Source organism: Etheostoma spectabile, chromosome 4 (genome assembly GCF_008692095.1).
Source record: "Etheostoma spectabile isolate EspeVRDwgs_2016 chromosome 4, UIUC_Espe_1.0, whole genome shotgun sequence".
Classification (NCBI taxonomy): Eukaryota; Metazoa; Chordata; class Actinopteri; order Perciformes; family Percidae; genus Etheostoma; species Etheostoma spectabile.
This window is the reverse complement of record NC_045736.1, coordinates 16,879,690-16,897,553: the sequence shown is the minus strand read 5'-3', so window position 1 is coordinate 16,897,553 and position 17,864 is coordinate 16,879,690. Positions and strand designations below refer to the sequence as shown.

The following is a 17,864-nucleotide window of genomic DNA, read 5'->3' as shown; positions in this document are numbered from 1 at the left end:
CTGGAGTTCTGTCCCCTTTAAGCTATTTTCCTAAAAATGTTATGGGAACAGGGAACAACACCAGTCTTTATGAAGTGCTTCAAGATGCTACACGGGCCAAATAGAAATTTAAATGTTTTCTTTTTCAAGACTTTCAAATGACCCAAATCCCTCAACAGGGCAGATTGGGGGGCCCCCAAAACTCTGAAAATTATTTTTAAATGGGATCATTTTATGGTACACATTTAACCCGGCTTTTTTTCCCCTTTAAAAAAAATGTATGCTGTACAATACAAAGTGCTTTCACCTTTTAAACGTTTGATTACAACACATAATTAGCAGGTAAGGGTTTTGCAATTTAGAGAAAAAAAAAACAGAAAAACTTCCTTTCTTCCCACTGTATCCCACAACTTACACCCCATTTTCCCACCACTCCCACTCCACATGCAGAACAAGTCCTACAAAATGTATTTATGTAACATTATTCTGCATATTTACACACATTTATGGAAATACATTTGGATAAAGATATAGATCTTACCAACAGAAGCGGGTAAATCTAAAGAAAACTTCCCACTTTGAGCTCTTTTCTTAAAGGAGGTTTTGCCCACCGCTGTCTCCCCCATTTAAAAATTTTAATTTTTTATTGAAGATTGCTGCCCGGAATTAGGCGAAAACAAAAACAATTTTTTGTCACACTTATATTTCATTCCTCCAATTAATCTTCCCCCTTCTTATCCGGCGGCTGTGGTAATGTTTAAATTTTTGTTTACCCCAAAAAACTTCTGTTGACTCTTTTGGCCAGGCGATTTCACGAAGGTGTTGAACAGATCCTGGTTTAGGGTCTTCCCACTGTATACAGGAAAAAAAGGAACCCCCCCACTTCAACAACACCAACAGCCATACTGAGAATTTTTTTTCACATTTTGGCAATTTTTTTAAATGTCAGAATCTAACCTATAATTTATTTCTTTTACTATTATTTTGCTAAACCCACAAACATAAACCCCAAATATGTTTTTAATTTTAGTTAAAAAAAAAAAAAACATAAAAGGAAAATATTTGACTGTCATCTTTTTAAACTAAAAATGTTATTGTGATTTATCTACAAAAAGACATATTTCAAGGTTGCGGTCAAGGCTGCTTGCATTGTCTCCCAAAGGAGAAAAAAAACTGTCTTGAATTAAAGGAAATGCTGCATAAAAAGAGGCACTCATAGCAACACTAGAGAACATTTCCCGCTTCGGTCCCCCTACAGGTTGGAAGCAGAATTGTCCCATTATGTCTTATTTGAACTACAGATCTAACTAAGTCTAAGACAACTAAACCCACAATAAGAATCTCCCTTCAGTCATCTCACTGTGTCGTAACTCCTATGTCTTTGTCTCTTCTCCATTAGTTGCCTGTTAAAAAGTTCAACTGATAGAGGGACAAATCTTTGTAATGATTGTGCTTGCATCTCATCTCCTAAACCGTTTACACCGTGAGCATCAAAATAACTGTGTGGCAGTCACACTTTCGTCTCCCTCATCTCCTTCCTCAGACCAGCAGGGAACTCATTACAGTAGACCGCTAATCAGCATGTTAGGAAGCTGGGTAACAAAAAAAAAACTGTGTTCACGTTATTAATGCTGATATGTATTTCTATCTTTACTGACAGTTGGTCCATGTTGATATGAATGAAGCTTCATCTCTGGTCATAACGTAGACCAGGTATGTCAACACTTTGTTGTTCTGAGCGAAGCCTGGACCAGCCTCGGAGGCCACAGTGTGTATATCGCTGTTGCTCTGCATCGGACTTACCTAGCCGGTTGCTCTGTTGCCTTTGAGGTGCTGAAGTTGGGTGAAGGTTTCTTGTCACTTGTGTTAACCTGCACAGACAATAACATCTCAATCATAAGTTAGGGGTGATTTACTTTGATTTGCAGATTTCATCTTAGAGTATATTGTTTATTCTTAAAAGGATAATCTTATTTTGTTTCATATTAAGTGCTGGACAGTCAACAATTGCAGATCCAAACTTTGTTATTTGACAGGTTTCCCAGGAATAATCCTCTGGTACAAAGGAAGTGTGGCGTTTAATTAAGGACATTATCAGATTATCAGGAATGTGTACTGTTTGTACAATATTATAACCACTAAAATATGACATTGTATGGAAATAAAAAAAAAGCTTTTACATACTGTAAATACTATTACATGATTTAAGGCCAATTTGTATTATAAACTTAATTTGCATTGCAAGTTACATTTGTGTGAGACATTTTCTATGTTGTTAAAGTTAATAAACATCACAATTAAGATCAAAAAGCAAGATACATTTTATGTTCTCCTTTTCAACATGAGAAACATGTTGTGTGGACCGCATGTTCCTCATTTTGGTTCATTGTGTCATTTTGTTCTTGCAACAAACACTTGTCCAGTGTGCAAGAGGATGTATGCAAATGGTAAGTAGAGCCCAACCTAGACTTACAGTGCAAAAAACCACTGCCAAATGTCCATTAATAAACACATTTCAGGCTAAAGGCACAAAATTATAAATATGACAATACTTCACAATGTTAAAAAGTTTTCTAAGAACTGGTCATAACTAATAAGCCAACTGAAATGCAGTGCAAACAACTGTTTATCTGCCTGTTTAACAGTTTACGTAAAATGTGAAACAATCATAACTGAAGATTCCTACTAGAATTTCTTTGATTGTAAAAAAGAAAGAAGATTTTTTTTTGCTTACCTCTGATATTTGGTCCGGGCCCAAAGATTCTTCCCTCAGCTCTTCAGTTGTCTTGTTGGCACTTTCATCTGTGATACTTCTGACATCTCTCCCAATTTGTGCATCAGTCATTTTGTCCCTTTTTGCTGTTTGATTTTCATGTGACTTTCGGTTAGATCCCATTTTTCTTATTTTCCTACTTGATGCTGATTCTGACATTAAATCGTGTTTGGGAGAAGTGGATTGTATTGCGGGGAGATAATTGGGAGTTAGTTGATGCTCTGTTTCTACTAGTTGACCATGTGAAACAGGATTTTCTTCAAATGTCTGGTGAGGTTTGAAGTAATACTCCGCAGTTTCAAATTCCTTTTCTTTCCTTTGCTCAGAGCCACTGTCTTTGTGAAGTTGTGGCACACCTATGTTGCCTGAGAAACTTTCAGCCTCTCCAACTTCAACAATAGTTGCAGCCTCTGTTGCCTCATTATCCTCTTTTTGTTTTTCATACAAGTCTTCCTGTTTTGTCCGTGATCCGAGACTTCTGCGGGTGCTGCCCATCTTTCTTCTCTTGTTGGTTGAATCTAAATTTGCATTGATCATCTCGGGAATTTTAGTGTGAGCTCCTTCATTTTGCTTCGTCCGGGTCTTGTATGCTTGGGCACTCATGTGCTCTTCTTCAGCTCCTCCTCTGACCACAGATTTCACTATTTCCAAATCTGCCACAACAGGCTCATCAGCTGATTTCAAAGCTTGGTCATTTATTACGTTTACACTCTCTGGCTGTTTCTCATCATTTTGTGGACTCTGTGTGGTCTCACATAAAGACACACAGCTCTCCCCTGTGATACCAGTGTTTGTAGAGTCCATATTTGCGGACAGCAGTGGATTTATGGAATGTCTTCCAGCGAGCACAGAGGTGATATACATCTCAGTGGTGGTAAAATCATCTAGCTGTGACGACTCCACACTAACATCTACATTACTCTCACTGTCCCTTACATCGGATACATGAACTAACTTAACAGGATTAACAACTTCTTTATTGTGGCAGACAGATAGCTCAGCAAGGAGAGTATTGGAATAATCTATGTCTGGTATCATGTTGCTCTGTATTATCTGCAGGTCAGACCTTGTCGTTTCCTGTTGTTCTTTATTCTTAGGACTCAGTGATGGCTTTGCATGTTCATTCTGTGACACCTCTGCAGTTACAATAATTTGTAAATCCTCTACTGCTTCCATCTTGTCAACCTTTCTCATGTCAGCTTCTGTGTTAAAGTCCCTTTCTTTTGTTTCCCCTCTCTTTTCCTCTGGTTTCCTATTGAGTTGAGTCTGGCGAGTAGATCCCATTTTTCTCCTTTTCTGTTTGGATCTTCCTTTCAAATTTTCACTTTCATCTAAAGTAGTTATTTCTTGTATCCGTTGTTGGCTGGAAATTCCACTTTCCTCAGATACGTCCCCAGCTGGCTCTGCTTGGATGTTTTCCTCAAGACCAATGTCAAACAGAGCCAAAGTATCAGTTTTATTTTGTGATGCAGAAAACAGTTCAGCATGTGGGATCACCTGTGAAATATTAATTTCTTGGGCTTCATGGTCTTTCTGTTCTCCATCTTTATCCTGTCTAGAAACTGGTACACACATTGAGCTCTCCACTCCTGAGTTATAGGCTTTTATTGTGACATCTCCAAGAATTTGTGATGTACCATTTGTCTGTTGCTCATTAAATTCTTTGTCACAAGATAAAACTTCCGTGTCATGGACCTGAAAGGCTCCTTCTTGCTCAAGACCATCAGCGATTGGCCTGGCGGTGACATTTTCATCATATGAGACATTCTGTATGTCTGAATCATCTTTCCAAACTGAGATTTTTGGTGATTGTGTCAACTCCATTTTAACTGTGTCACATTCTGTAAGCTGATTTAGATTCTCAGTCTCTTTTATGAGTTTATTTTCCGTCTCATTAACTTCCTTGGATTTGACAAAGTCATCTTTTCCTGAGCTTGAATGAATGTCTGCTGTCACAACTGTCCTGCTATCCATCACATTCTGTGACAAAATTGTGCCTTCCTCCGACATCTTTTCTGTATTTTCTTCGCCATTTACGGTTGATCCAAATGTTCTTATTTCCCCAGCAGGCTTGACGTCTTGGTTGGCTTGCTCTTTTAATTCTTCCTGCCTCATTGTTTCTGTTAAATATGACAGTTTTGTTGTGTCCTTGACCTGCGGTCCTTTATTTTTTCGGTTTGACCCAAATTTCCTTCTGTTCCCTTTGGTGTTAAAGCCTGTGGGACTTTGCCCTTTGATGCTCTGATAACTGTCAAAAGGTTGGGAGTCCAAAAGAACATTCCTTTCTGAATGCAGTGTTTGTAAAGAAGATTGACTGTCCTCTATTGAGAAGTTATCAATTTGATGCATTTGTGTTGGCTTCACCTCCTCTTCATGCACTTCATTTATAGCATCTTCTGAATGCCGAGCTCCTCTGATTTGAAATAAGTTCACATGCTCTTTTTGTTCATCACTTGTAGACAACTCTTCCTTTGGTGACAAACATATTGCTTGTTCAACACTGCAGTGAGGTTCTGTATGCTCTTTGTGGGTGTGTTTATCTGTAGTTATCTCTGGTGTGATACAATAGTCTGTATCTTCTGATTTCACACAGTCCTCACTTACCAAGTAGTTGGTCTGTAAATTTACATTTTTCAGTTTTTCTTTTTCTGTTAAAAAACACACATTGGGAAGTTCTTCATCTGGCATCTCCGTAGATTTTGATTGTTGATCTACTGTTAAACTTGAAAGTAAGTTGCCGCCAACATGTGCATTTTTGTTTACTTGACCACAAACATCCTCAGTCTGAGCAGTGTCAAACTGATTCATTTCTTCCAGCATAGTTTCCAAGGATTTTTCCTTTACTGCTGTCTCTATTGATAATGACATTTCTGTTGTTTCAAGGGGTTCATTATCCCTGGTATCGCCAACAACTTCTTCTGTAGGATTGTGGTATGATTCAGCAACAGAGTCCTTGACATGCTGTCTTCCTTTAGTTTTTCGGCTAGACCCCAGTTTTCTTCTGTTCCCAATGGGGTTGAAGCCGGTGTTGCTATGTTGAGGTTGGGAGTCAAGAGGTGCGTTTATTTCTGATTGCAGGGTTTGTAAAGAGGATTCACGCTCCATTTCAGGGACTAGTCCTTCCATCTCCTGAAGACCTGTTTGTTCAGCACTTGGTTTTGTGTCATCCTGTACTCTGCCTTCAGTCTCATATACCTGACCTAGTGCAGTGTCTACTCCTTCTATGTGGCTGATCTGTGGTTCCTTGATATCATAAATATGAGAATCCTCATGGTTTCGCCCTAAGGACTCAAAGCTGTTTTCTTTTGTAGGATGTTCATCCTGTTTGTCAGAATTTGAATTTTTCTGATTGGCAGGAGAATCACCAGTCCTTTTCACAATCAACTCACATTGGTATGTGTCACTGACTTCAGTTTGGTCTGCCAGGTTTGCAGAAATGATTTCAGAATTGTCCGTGGCATCATTTATCACACTTTCAGATGTGTCATCAATTTGAGGCATTTCTGTTGGCTTAACCTCCTGTTCATGCACTGTATTTACAGCATCTTCTGAATGATGAGCACTTGTAACTTCTTGACTCTGAAGAGTGTCAGATTGGTCTGTTCCTTCTAGGGTGGATTCCACTGATTTATCAGACACCTCCACTTTAAAGTCATGATCATATAGAGGGTTTTCATACAGAGGGTTTTCACTTTTAGTATTTACACTTTCTAGGTCAGCCTCTGGATGATTTGTTGTTGTGGGGCCTGGGATGTCAGAAGATAACAGGCATAATGGCTGTATACAAAGAGCTGTCATGTGTTGCAGGCTTGATATCCCTCTCACTCCCCTGACTTGAATGACTTGTTCTCTCTATTGCCAATACCATTTGTCTTGTTTCGAAGGCTTCATTATCCCTGGTACTTTCTACATCTTCTTTGTGTAGATTGTATGATTCAGCAACAGAGCCCTTGTCATGCTGTCTTCCTTTATTTTTTCGGTTAGACCCCAGTTTTCTTCTGTTCCCAAATGAGTTGAGGCTGGTGTCCCTATGCTGAGGTTGGGCTTCAAAAGAAGCATTTATTTTGATTGTAGGGTTTGTAATGAGGATTCACTTTCTTCCATTTCAGATAAGAGTTCTTCTTTCTCCTGATGACCTGTGTGTTCAGCACTGGGTTTTATATCATCCTCAACTCGGTCTTCAATCTCATATACCCGATCTAGTGTAGTGTCTGGTCTTTCTATGTCACTGATCTGTGGTTTCTTGCTACCATATACATGACGATCCTTATTTTCCTGCTCTAAAGCCTCAAAGTTATTTTCTTTTGTAGGATGATTAACGTGTTTGTCAGGATTTGAGAGTTCCTGTTTGGTAAGAGAACAATCAGTACTTTTCACAGTTAACTCACATTGGTAAGTGTCAGTGACTTCAATTGGGTCTGCCAAGTTTCCAGAAAAGATTTCAGAATTTTCTGTGGCATCATGTATCACACTTTCAGATAAGTCATCAATTTGAGGTATTTCATGCATATCTGTTGGCGTAATCTCCTTTTCATGCGGTTTGTTTAAAGAATACTCTGACTGATGAGCCTCTTTTCCTTCAGATGAGTTGAAAATCTCCATTTGTCTGTCATTTGTGGGTAACTCCCTCTTTGGTGACAAACATATTGCTTGTTCAACACTGCAGTGAGGTTCTGTATGCTCTTTGGGGGGGTGTTTATCTGTGGTTATCTCTGGTGTGATAGAATAATCTATATCTTCTAATTTCACACAGGACTCACTCACCAAGTAGTGGGTCTGTAAATTTCCATCCTGCCTGAACAATTCTGTGTGGTCGTCTTCTTCCTTGTTTTCTTCTTTTACAAAACACACATTGGAAAGTTCATCCTCTGGCATCTCTGTGGCATTTGATTGGTCGATCATTTGCTGATCTACTGTCAAACTTGAATGTAAGTTACCGCCAACAAGTGCATTTTCTTTTACTTGATCACAAACATCCTCAGTCTGAGCAGTGTCAAACTGATTCATTTCTTCCAGCATAGTTTCCAAGGATTTTTCCTTTACTGCTGTCTCTATTGATAATGACATTTCTGTTGTTTCAAGGGTTCATTATCCCTGGTATCGCCAACAACTTCTTCTGTAGGATTGTGGTATGATTCAGCAACAGAGTCCTTGACATGCTGTCTTCCTTTAGTTTTTCGGCTAGACCCCAGTTTTTTCTGTTTCCCCAAAGGGGTTGAAGCCGGTGTTGCTATGTTGAGGTTGGGAGTCAAGAGGTGCGTTTATTTCTGATTGCAGGGTTTGTAAAGAGGATTCACGCTCCATTTCAGGGACTAGTCCTTCCATCTCCTGAAGACCTGTTTGTTCAGCACTTGGTTTTGTGTCATCCTGTACTCTGCCTTCAGTCTCATATACCTGACCTAGTGCAGTGTCTACTCCTTCTATGTGGCTGATCTGTGGTTCCTTGATATCATAAATATGAGAATCCTCATGGTTTCGCCCTAAGGACTCAAAGCTGTTTTCTTTTGTAGGATGTTCATCCTGTTTGTCAGAATTTGAAGTTTTCTGATTGGCAGGAGAATCACCAGTCCTTTTCACAATCAACTCACATTGGTATGTGTCACTGACTTCAGTTTGGTCTGCCAGGTTTGCAGAAATGATTTCAGAATTGTCCGTGGCATCATTTATCACACTTTCAGATAAGTCATCAATTTGAGGTATTTCATGCATATCTGTTGGCGTAATCTCCTTTTCATGCGGTTTGTTTAAAGAATACTCTGACTGATGAGCCTCTTTTCCTTCAGATGAGTTGAAAATCTCCATTTGTCTGTCATTTGTGGGTAACTCCCTCTTTGGTGACAAACATATTGCTTGTTCAACACTGCAGTGAGGTTCTGTATGCTCTTTGGGGGGGTGTTTATCTGTGGTTATCTCTGGTGTGATAGAATAATCTATAGCTTCTGATTTCACACAGGTCTCACTCACCAAGTAGTGGGTCTGTAAATTTCCATCCTGCCTGAACAATTCTGTGTGGTCGTCTTCTTCCTTGTTTTCTTTTGCAAAACACACATTGGAAAGTTCCTCCTCTGGCATCTCTGTGGAATTTGATTGGTCGATCATCTGCTGATCTACTGTCAAACTTGAATGTAAGTTACCGCCAACAAGTGCATTTTCTTTTACTTGATCACAAACATCCTCAGTCTGAGCAGTGTCAAATTGATCCATTTCTTCCACCATAGTTTCCATTGAGTCCTTGTCATGCCGTCTTCCTTTATTTTTTTGGCTAGACCCCAGTTTTCTTCTGTTCCCAATGGGGTTTATGCCAATGTTGCTATGTTGAGGTTGGGAGTCAAGAGCTGCATTTTTATCTGATTGCAGGGTTTGAAAAGAGGATTCACGCTCCATTTCATGGACTAGTCCTTCCATCTCCCGATGACCTGTGTGTTCAGCACTTGGTTTTGTGTCATCCTGTACTCTGCCTTCAGTCTCATATACCTGACCTAGTGCAGTGTCTACTCCTTCTATGTTGCTGATTTGTGGCTTCTTGGTATCAGATACATAATAACCCTCGTTTTTCTGCTCTACAGCTTCAAAGATGCTTTCTTTTTTAGAGTGCTCATCTTGTTTGTTGTCAGGCATTGAAATGTCCGGATTTATAGGAAACTCATCAGTTCTCTTCACAATCAATGCCGATTGGTTTGTGTCACTGACTTCAGTTCTATCTGTTAAGTTTCCAGAAATTATTTTAGAATTTCCTATGACATCGTGTATCACACTTTCGGATGGGTCATCAATTGGAGGCATTTCTTTAATCTGTGTTGGCCTAACCTCATGTTCACGCAAGTTGTTTACAGAATCCTCTGAATGATGAGCGCATTTCACTTCAAATAAATTGGAACACTCATTTTGTTTCTTGTCTGTAGGTAACTCCACTTTTGGTGATGAAATTGAGGCTTGTTCAAGTGTGGTATTTTCTCTTTGGCTGATTTTTTTTGTGGTTATCTCCGGTTTGGTACAAAACTGCATAGCTACTGATTCCACATGTGACTCACTCACCAAATAGTTGCCCTGTAAAGTTCCATCCTTCCTCAACAATTCTGTGTTGTCGTCTCTTTCCTTGCACTCTTTTTCTGTTACAGAATGCACATTGGAAAGTTTTTCTTCAGGCATTTGCCTGAAATTTGATTGGTTAATGAGTTGCCTATCTACTCCTGGACATGAAAGCATACTTGAACTAGTTAACTCTGAGATGTCAACAAGATGTGCACTTTCTTTGACTTCTTCTTTGCGAAGACTGTCCGACCTGTCAATTCCTTCTTGCGCAGTCTCCACTAAATTACAAGGGTCATGTACCACTTTAGAGTCAGTCTCATTTTCCTCTAGGTCTGCTTGCAGATTTTCACTTTTGGGAGTTAAACTTTTCAGGTCAGCCTTTGGACATTTAGGTGTAGTTGCGTATTGAACTTCAGAAGAATATTTAGGTGTAGCGGCCGGATAGAAATAGTCTTCATGTGTTGTAGACACATGTTCACTCCCTTGAATAACTTCCTGCTTCTCAGATTGTATTGCAAGTGACATTTGTTTTGTTACTGTGGTTTCCTTTAACCCTGTTTTTCCCTCAACTTCCTCGATAGGTTCATCCTCAACACGCAGTAGTTTATTTTTGCGACGAGAGCCCAGTTTTCGTCTGTTGCCTGAGAGTTCGGGCAAAGGTGGATGTTGCGTTTCAGTTGTTAAATTTTCAGGATTAGCAAATACATTTAATGATTCAGCATGTTCTTCTGGTATGTCGCACTCAGCTACAAAGGTATTGTCTGTTATGTGGACGTCGTCATTCTTAGAGATTTCATTTTGGTTTGCTCCCCGGCGACGTGAACCAAGTCTTTTTTTCTTTGCACTTTGAGCAGACATGACTTTTTATCTTCTTTCTTAAATAATGAGACATTCAGGGAAGCAACATGTCACCAAAACAAGTTTAAATCTACTCAGCAGCATAAGTTATCAACTGAATTTTAACAAAAAAAATGTACAACAGTAAGACTAGTTATTTCGGTCTCCATAAAACTACACACAAAACAAGTTACCAACAAAATCAAGATAAATACTGCTTTGTTGGTATGCAGGATTACTACCATCTAACAGTTGAAAAGGCACTTTCTTATAAAAATGAAAACTTCAATTACATTCATAAGGAAATAATTTGACAAATAATTTTAGGCCTTCTACATAATTGTCACGCCATTAGTACTTACCAGCCAAATCTGGCACCTGTCGTCTCACAACACGAGTTGCTTTGTAACATCATCCACATATGCTGAATGGTAAATACATCTCACACATGGGGGTTGTTCCTTTACTGCAACCATGACTAAGAACTTCCTGTGTGGGCTTCATTTGCCGCCTTTATCATGCAACAGCAACAACTTACAATACTTCCTAAAACGAAAACACTTATTTTCCATTTTTGCTTTAACAAAATGTAATTTGCTTACTGTACACTGAGTTTTAATATATTGCTATTGGTGGGGGAACTATTGAAACACAAAAGGGGAGGATAGTGTCACCTTGGAAAACCATTTATTGAACAAGTTGTTTAACTGCAGCACAAATTGTCAGAATTAAGAGACTCAAGCAAAGTTGAATAGAGTAAATGCCCTTTTTTGCAAAAGTGACATAGGTAAAATACAGAATTACAGATATTGGCTTCAAGGACAGCCTGCAAACAGCACACATTTGACATTTGTCACTGGTATAAAGTATGCTCCTACTGGTGGTGCATCTCACATTAACCCATTGCCAGTAATTTAAGAGTGAACCAAGAATAAAAATCACAAAATAAAAACATCACATGACCTTTAATTAAACAGTTTAAAAAAACAGGATGGTAATGTAAAACTAAAACCAGTATTCCATTTCAAAACATGCAGGGTAAGATAGAATTTGCTCCTTTGTTGTTAATTTAACAGACTGCTATTACACAATATGTAACTTGGCCAACCCTAGAGAAAAGAAAAACTTGACTTTTAAAAAAAAGAAAAAAAAAGTTGTATTTCCCCCAACCAGCATGATCCTGCAGGTGAACCATCGTTTGAGGTCCTCATTTTCTGTCGTTAGACCGGGAACGACTGTAAAATAAACAAACTAGTGAATAAGCGCAAAGTGACTGATAAAATACTCTAGCAATAAGGTACAGTACGATAATCATAATGACACAACTTTGAGGAACACTTGATTCTGATGGTCAATTAAGGCATTCTACAATGTTATTTTTGAATAGCAGAGCCCTGCAATGGCTAACAGACCGTTGTCATAGACAGAGTTCTGATCATAGACCATTTTTTAAACCAATAAAATCTTTTTGCATCAATATTGTGTGTCAATTTATTTATTTATTAAGTGGGAGGGTGATTTAAGACTCTTCTGCATCACCCTGTCCGAGATCACAATGACCCGCTTGCTCTACATTATCCATTACATAATAAGTAAACTTGCCTCCTTGACCGTGAGATGGATCTTGGGCACTTCTTGTCTCTGGAAAGAGAACGTTGTCTGCCTCTGTCTCTTGAAAGAGACCTGGTGAACCAAACCCCAAAAAATAATTAACATAGTAATAATTTTATCAGTAATCATCTACAAAAAAGGCATTGATTAAATGAATTCAGTTGTTAGAACTTTACCTGCTGCGACTGCGGCTCCTCCTCCTATAGTGCATGTGAAGTAAAAAAAAAAAAACATGAAGCAAACAAAAATTAGAAAAGACAATTTAACCTTCCCATCACTAATGACACCTCTGGTATTCTTGATCCCTAGAGACATGGATTACACGTAAAAGTGTGGTTACACGTAGTTCCTTGTCTGTTAATAGAAGGATCATCTGCATCCATGAACTGCATCAAGATCAACTGGTTAAAAGGAAACTTTGTCCAATTAGCACCAATCATGGAGCCAGATTTCAGAATATGCCACAAAATCAAGGCTCGACATTAAGGCTTGCCTGGGACATACAACTAAAATATTTTCCAACATAAAATATGACAAATGTGAAAAACATGTTCTTAGATTGTCTGCCTGCTGTGGGGCCGTTATAAAACTGCCTTTAAAACTCTGTAGGCACACAGCTTGTGCACAATGATCTACACTAATTCCATGATAAAAGTAAATTAGTGTAGTAAAGTGGACCTGAGAAACAGATTGACCATCTTCGTCTTGTGACTGTAGCATCAAAACCATAAGTAACCTACATGTGTTGGCTCTAATGGTGGCTCAAAAAGAAAAATACAAATTATTGAATTAAGAAAGTGGGGCACTCGAGGTGAAATGATATTTTCATGGAAAAGGAGGACAGCAGTAAAACTAGAACAATTTCAATGGATACTACTTAAGATGGCTTAATGTCGAGCCATGAAAATGCAATCTGCAAACATCCGAAAAATGTTAATTTTTGCAAATAAAAATTAAAGACTGACGGCAAAAGTTCCTTGACCACAACTTTTGATCAGTAGATTTTTGCAGCTCTGCACTTCGCTTAATTACATAACTGCTGAGGGAAAACTGTCAAGCATAAAACTACAAAGAGCAGGATAAAAGCAACTTACTATTTTGGGGGATTTGGACAAGATAGAAATGACGCAAGGAAGCCAGACTGATGGTGAGGGAAGTCGAATTGCAGAGAGGATTTGCCACATGATGCAAATGTTGGAGATATGAAGTTGCTTGGTGGCTGGTTGGAAGGGGTAGTTGTAGATTTTCCCTGCCTTTTTTGGGGGGGAAGGATGGGAAGGGATGTAAGCCAAGGGCTGTTCCCGTTGATACAGTAGTTGTGTGAAGAATAGAGTAAAGACGGTGATTGGTTGATAATATGAAGTGGGCCGCTGTCGATTGGATTAAGGTTGGAGGAAGAAGAGGAGGATGCTGGGAACTGCATGCTCAGGAACCAAAAGGTTGGTGGAACCTGACGACTGGCGGTGCGCCTTGGTCATGTGACAACACCAGCCAAGCTGATTGGGGCTCCCTGGTCAGCAGTCACATGATGCTGAAAGAAGACTAGTTGACTGACTCAGATGGTGAGAAGCGTGGTGGTGACTCTGCAACGGGGTTCAGTTTTATTAATAGATGGCAACTGAACTCAGAAAGAAAACAAAATTTACACCTGCAGAAGGTAATTATAGAAAAGTACCTATAAAATGTTTGATGAAGTGCAAACTGTGGCTCTGAAGATGTCCCAGTAAAGCAATATAACTGGTAGAGTTTGGTCTCTCTCCCTTTTTTTATTATAAGAGTTCATGAATAGTCAAGTGCTGACAAAATTAGCAAAGATAAAAAAAATACCTGTGAAACAAAACACTGAAGAAAGTTCCACTTTTTGAAGAGAGTGAAATCAATATACAAAATCCCTAAGCAGCTAGATCCACAGATTTTCTATTGATGAACTCATTTTGTATGTGTGCTACTAATTTTATTTCCCTAACATGATTTACAGCACTAAGAGTGCCAACCATAAAATTTAGGCTATAGTGACGACCAATCAGAAACTTCCTCGTACTTGGTTTTGGCTTAAAGGCTGAATAAGCTGTAATAGGTTTGAAATCTAAAGAGAAATTTTGTCAGTGTGGGAGCTTGCCACACTTGTTAAAAACAACCTTGCCATACTGTTTTGATGGACTAAAATAATTATTACAGTGTATGGGGAATGTAAATATGCTTTGTCATTTGTGCTCATAAAACACTGCAAATGAGACTGTAAAAAAAACGTGAAATTAATCGTCAAGTAAGAAACATACCTGCGTCTGACTGGAGGACTACGCCGCCTAAAATCATCGCGAGGGCGTCTACCACCCCATGACGGAGGATGGCCACGGCTCCTTGAGCGCTTCTCCCCATTGGATAACTCAACACGCACTCGACAGCCGCACATGGTTCTAAACAGAAGTCATCACATGAGTATGAAAGTGCAAAATAACACGTCCTGCAAAAAGAAGAACTACTTAAAATGTGTTTAAGTTACCTTCCATCCAGTTCTTTCACAGCATCAGATGCATCTCTGGGATCTTCAAACTCTACAAAAGCAAAGCCTGGAGGATTCCTGGCAACCCAAACGCTTCTTAAAGGACCATAGTACCCAAAAGCACTTTCCAACTCTGTCTTGTTTCCATTGTTTCCTAGATTCCCAACATAAACCTTGCAGTCAAGGGGAAATTGGTCAGTTTGGCCTGAAAGAGAGACACAAACATGGAGAGCTATGATAAATGTTGCTTACACAGTGTGATAACTTATTCTGCATCACCAGAATAAGACTTACCAGAATAAGAGTGTCCCTCAACATTTTGGGTTAAGAAATTCCAAACCACAATATTCTACATGACCAACATTTACATTATTTACATGGTTTAGTTTGTGGTATAAGTACATGTTTCATATGAATTAGTTTTTTTTTTGCCTAAGTTTGTCTAAGGAATTTCCGGTTGCTCTACGACAACAAATTACAGGATTTTACCATAATTGTAATGAGGTTTCTTGCCATAAATACCCCAAAACAGAAATTTCCTTATTGTTATTTAATCTATTGTAGCTAAAAAATATCCGGTTTATTTTATCATTAAATCAGTTTATCAATTGCATTTCAGGGATACTTTCCATATTATATATAATAAATAAATAGTATAATACTATGCAGTATCACAACAACTTTTGTCACAGAAGATTGTAATTTTAATACCCACCCCTATTTAGGATACTACTATATTTATATTACAAGCTACTAATACTAAAGTACTCCTTAAAGACCACAGTAGTAATGTAGCCAACAGTAATCACTCTGTGAAAATAACAATGCATTAAGGATCTATGACAAGGCACAGCATTTATTGAAGTAGTGTTGTAGTTTCTCCGATCATGGTAATGATGCCCTAGAATCCACTATTGTTTGCATACCCATCTCAAGTGAAAACATTGTTGTAATAAAATGTTATATAAGCACTACTTTCCAGTAAATGCCAACTATTAAGTTAACAAACTGACAGAAGACAAAAACAAAGTTCTATCATTTTAAACTCTCAAACACTTGGAAGATATTAGTTCTGAATTTGTTGCATAATGTGTGTAAAAACTGCAACATTGTACAGTGATTATCATCCCAACTATTTACTTCTCATGTTAATTCAAATGGGTCACTACCTGCTGTGATTATATTAATAAATCAAATATGGTTGAATCTATCAGTAGTGCAGGGTTTCCCAGCGTTTTATTGTATACAGCAAATACCCTCCATTTAATCAATGTGACTTCTGTGTGTAGTTCATTCTCTTGTAACTAAACTGATAATGAAACTGGGTGTGTCAGGATCTAAGTGGCCTTTCACCTCAGCAAAAGAATTGTCTGGGGGAAACACCCTTTAGCGTTTTGAGCTGAGCAAAAATACTCATGAATTCAATTTAAACCAGGCAGCGGTTGATTCATTTTTAATAGGTTTATTGTAAGAACCAAATGCACCGAGGCAAATTCCTTGAAAGTAAAAACTTACTTTGGTAATAAATATAGTTCTGATCCAGTGAATTAACAAATTTTCATAACTTACTCATTTCACCAGATTTGAATATCTTCTTGTTTAAAGTCCTACAATCAGATGAGCCTGAAAGAAACAGAAATTGTTAAAAAGGCACATTCCTGACCTCTGTGTGACAATTGTATTTCACAATGTAATGTCCATATAGAAAAATCTGGTTAAACATAACGTTATAATTATTTTATAATGTGTACGCTTTATTGATCCCCAATGGGTAAATTACAATGAAATACTGACGTTATAGCTACATCCCTATCTTCTGGTTTCTCTAGTAAAGAAAATGATTGTTTTTCATAAATACCGTTAATGGTCTAACATTAAATTAACAACATATTAAACATTAAGAATTTACCAACTGTGTAATGACCACAATAGGTTGGACTCCATTATTGGCCTTAGCTACTAGCTACTTAAATGCTAACGTTGACTGCACATTACCAAGCTAACGCTAGCTAGCAAGCAAAGTTATTTGTTAGCTTCTACGTACAACGACCGGGTATATACCTTCTTTTCGTGCTCTTTGATAGTTAGATATGCATTATTTACATAATCACCCCTACAGAAACTTGATATGTTCGTGTCTAACTAAGCTACCAAATATTTATGTTGTCAGGATTTCCAATCGCCCAAACAGCCATGCACACAGTAACGCAAGGTAGCTCTGTTAGCTAGCTAGAACAGAATGTAGCAACGTTAGCTAGCAAATTTGGCATTAACCACGACGAAACGGTTTAAAAGAAAATCAATTTCTGAGCCCACCAGCATACTACACGACGACAAGTTGAAGAAATCAAGCAGATCAACATATAAGACATGTAGCTCACCTTTTTCTATATGTAGTTTTAAAAATGTAAGCAGCAGACAACACGCCGTCCGTTTAAGCTGCTAACATTAGCTGAATTTATTCAGAACACCCAAACGTAGCTAGATATTTATTTTCTTAGGATGGCGAAGGCATGTCCCGCCCTACTTTGCCTCTGATTGGCTTTCCCTGTAATTTAACCTAACCAATCTCACGCTTAAACATCATTAATTAAAGGTTGAAGCCATAGACCGGAATATATATTTATAAATATACAGTCTATGGTTGAAGCAAAGGTTCTAAACCACCTGTGTTGGAATGAACACAAAATGATTTGATAAAAATGGAGGCGATGAAATTACATGAGAATTGAATAATAAAGTGATACATTATAAAGTGATTTAATAAACGTTTGTTTGAAACAGTGACGGGCTAGAGATTTCACAATACCCAACTGGCAGTTATCGTTGTCACTTCCGCCAAAAATGTCAATCAAAACCCACACCCACTAAACACAGCCAGGAGAAGAGGCTCCAGTTGGGCTGTAGCATATATATGTATATATATATATATATATATATATATATATATATATATATATATATATATATATATATATATCTTCTTCCTTGCTGGAAGCCGGATGCGGTATCTACATACAATCATGAATATATTTGTTTAAATGATGTGGAAATTGCGGTATTACGATTCTAAACCTTAACAATCTCTGACCTAACCAACCTATGCATTTAACCAACGAAGGCAACGAG

At 38.2% G+C, this 17,864-nt stretch overlaps 3 protein-coding genes across 6 annotated transcripts; all 3 read right to left on the bottom strand.

Annotated features, from left to right (window-relative positions):
* Positions 1-1,744: 1,744 nt before the first annotated feature.
* On the bottom strand, positions 1,745-7,830 carry LOC116688020 (uncharacterized). Of its 4 annotated transcripts, none has more exons than XM_032513794.1 (3): positions 7,522-7,830; positions 2,714-5,682; positions 1,745-1,850 (listed from the first exon to the last, which is right to left on the bottom strand). In XM_032513794.1, the coding sequence occupies exons 1-3, from the start codon at positions 7,817-7,819 to the stop codon at positions 1,779-1,781; spliced, it is 3,339 nt and encodes a 1,112-aa protein (XP_032369685.1). In that variant the 5' UTR covers positions 7,820-7,830; the 3' UTR covers positions 1,745-1,778. The 4 variants fall into 4 exon arrangements, with proteins under 4 accessions (XP_032369685.1, XP_032369686.1, XP_032369684.1 ...); XM_032513795.1 differs by having other exon boundaries at positions 2,714-5,474; positions 7,674-7,830; XM_032513793.1 differs by lacking the exon at positions 7,522-7,830 and having other exon boundaries at positions 2,714-3,524; positions 3,600-6,496.
* Positions 7,831-7,933: 103 nt separating this feature from the next.
* Positions 7,934-11,069, bottom strand: LOC116687559 (uncharacterized). Its single transcript, XM_032513024.1, has 2 exons — positions 10,984-11,069; positions 7,934-10,659 (listed from the first exon to the last, which is right to left on the bottom strand). The coding sequence occupies exon 2, from the start codon at positions 10,640-10,642 to the stop codon at positions 7,934-7,936; it is 2,709 nt and encodes a 902-aa protein (XP_032368915.1). The 5' UTR covers positions 10,643-10,659; positions 10,984-11,069.
* Positions 11,070-11,291: 222 nt separating this feature from the next.
* Positions 11,292-17,378, bottom strand: srsf3a (serine and arginine rich splicing factor 3a). The gene is made up of 7 exons (XM_032513802.1): positions 17,117-17,378; positions 16,305-16,358; positions 14,736-14,940; positions 14,512-14,649; positions 12,409-12,432; positions 12,224-12,304; positions 11,292-11,856 (listed from the first exon to the last, which is right to left on the bottom strand). Exons 2-7 carry the CDS (start codon positions 16,306-16,308, stop codon positions 11,829-11,831), a joined length of 480 nt encoding a protein of 159 aa, XP_032369693.1. The 5' UTR covers positions 16,309-16,358; positions 17,117-17,378; the 3' UTR covers positions 11,292-11,828.
* Between the last annotated feature and the right edge of the window lie 486 nt (positions 17,379-17,864).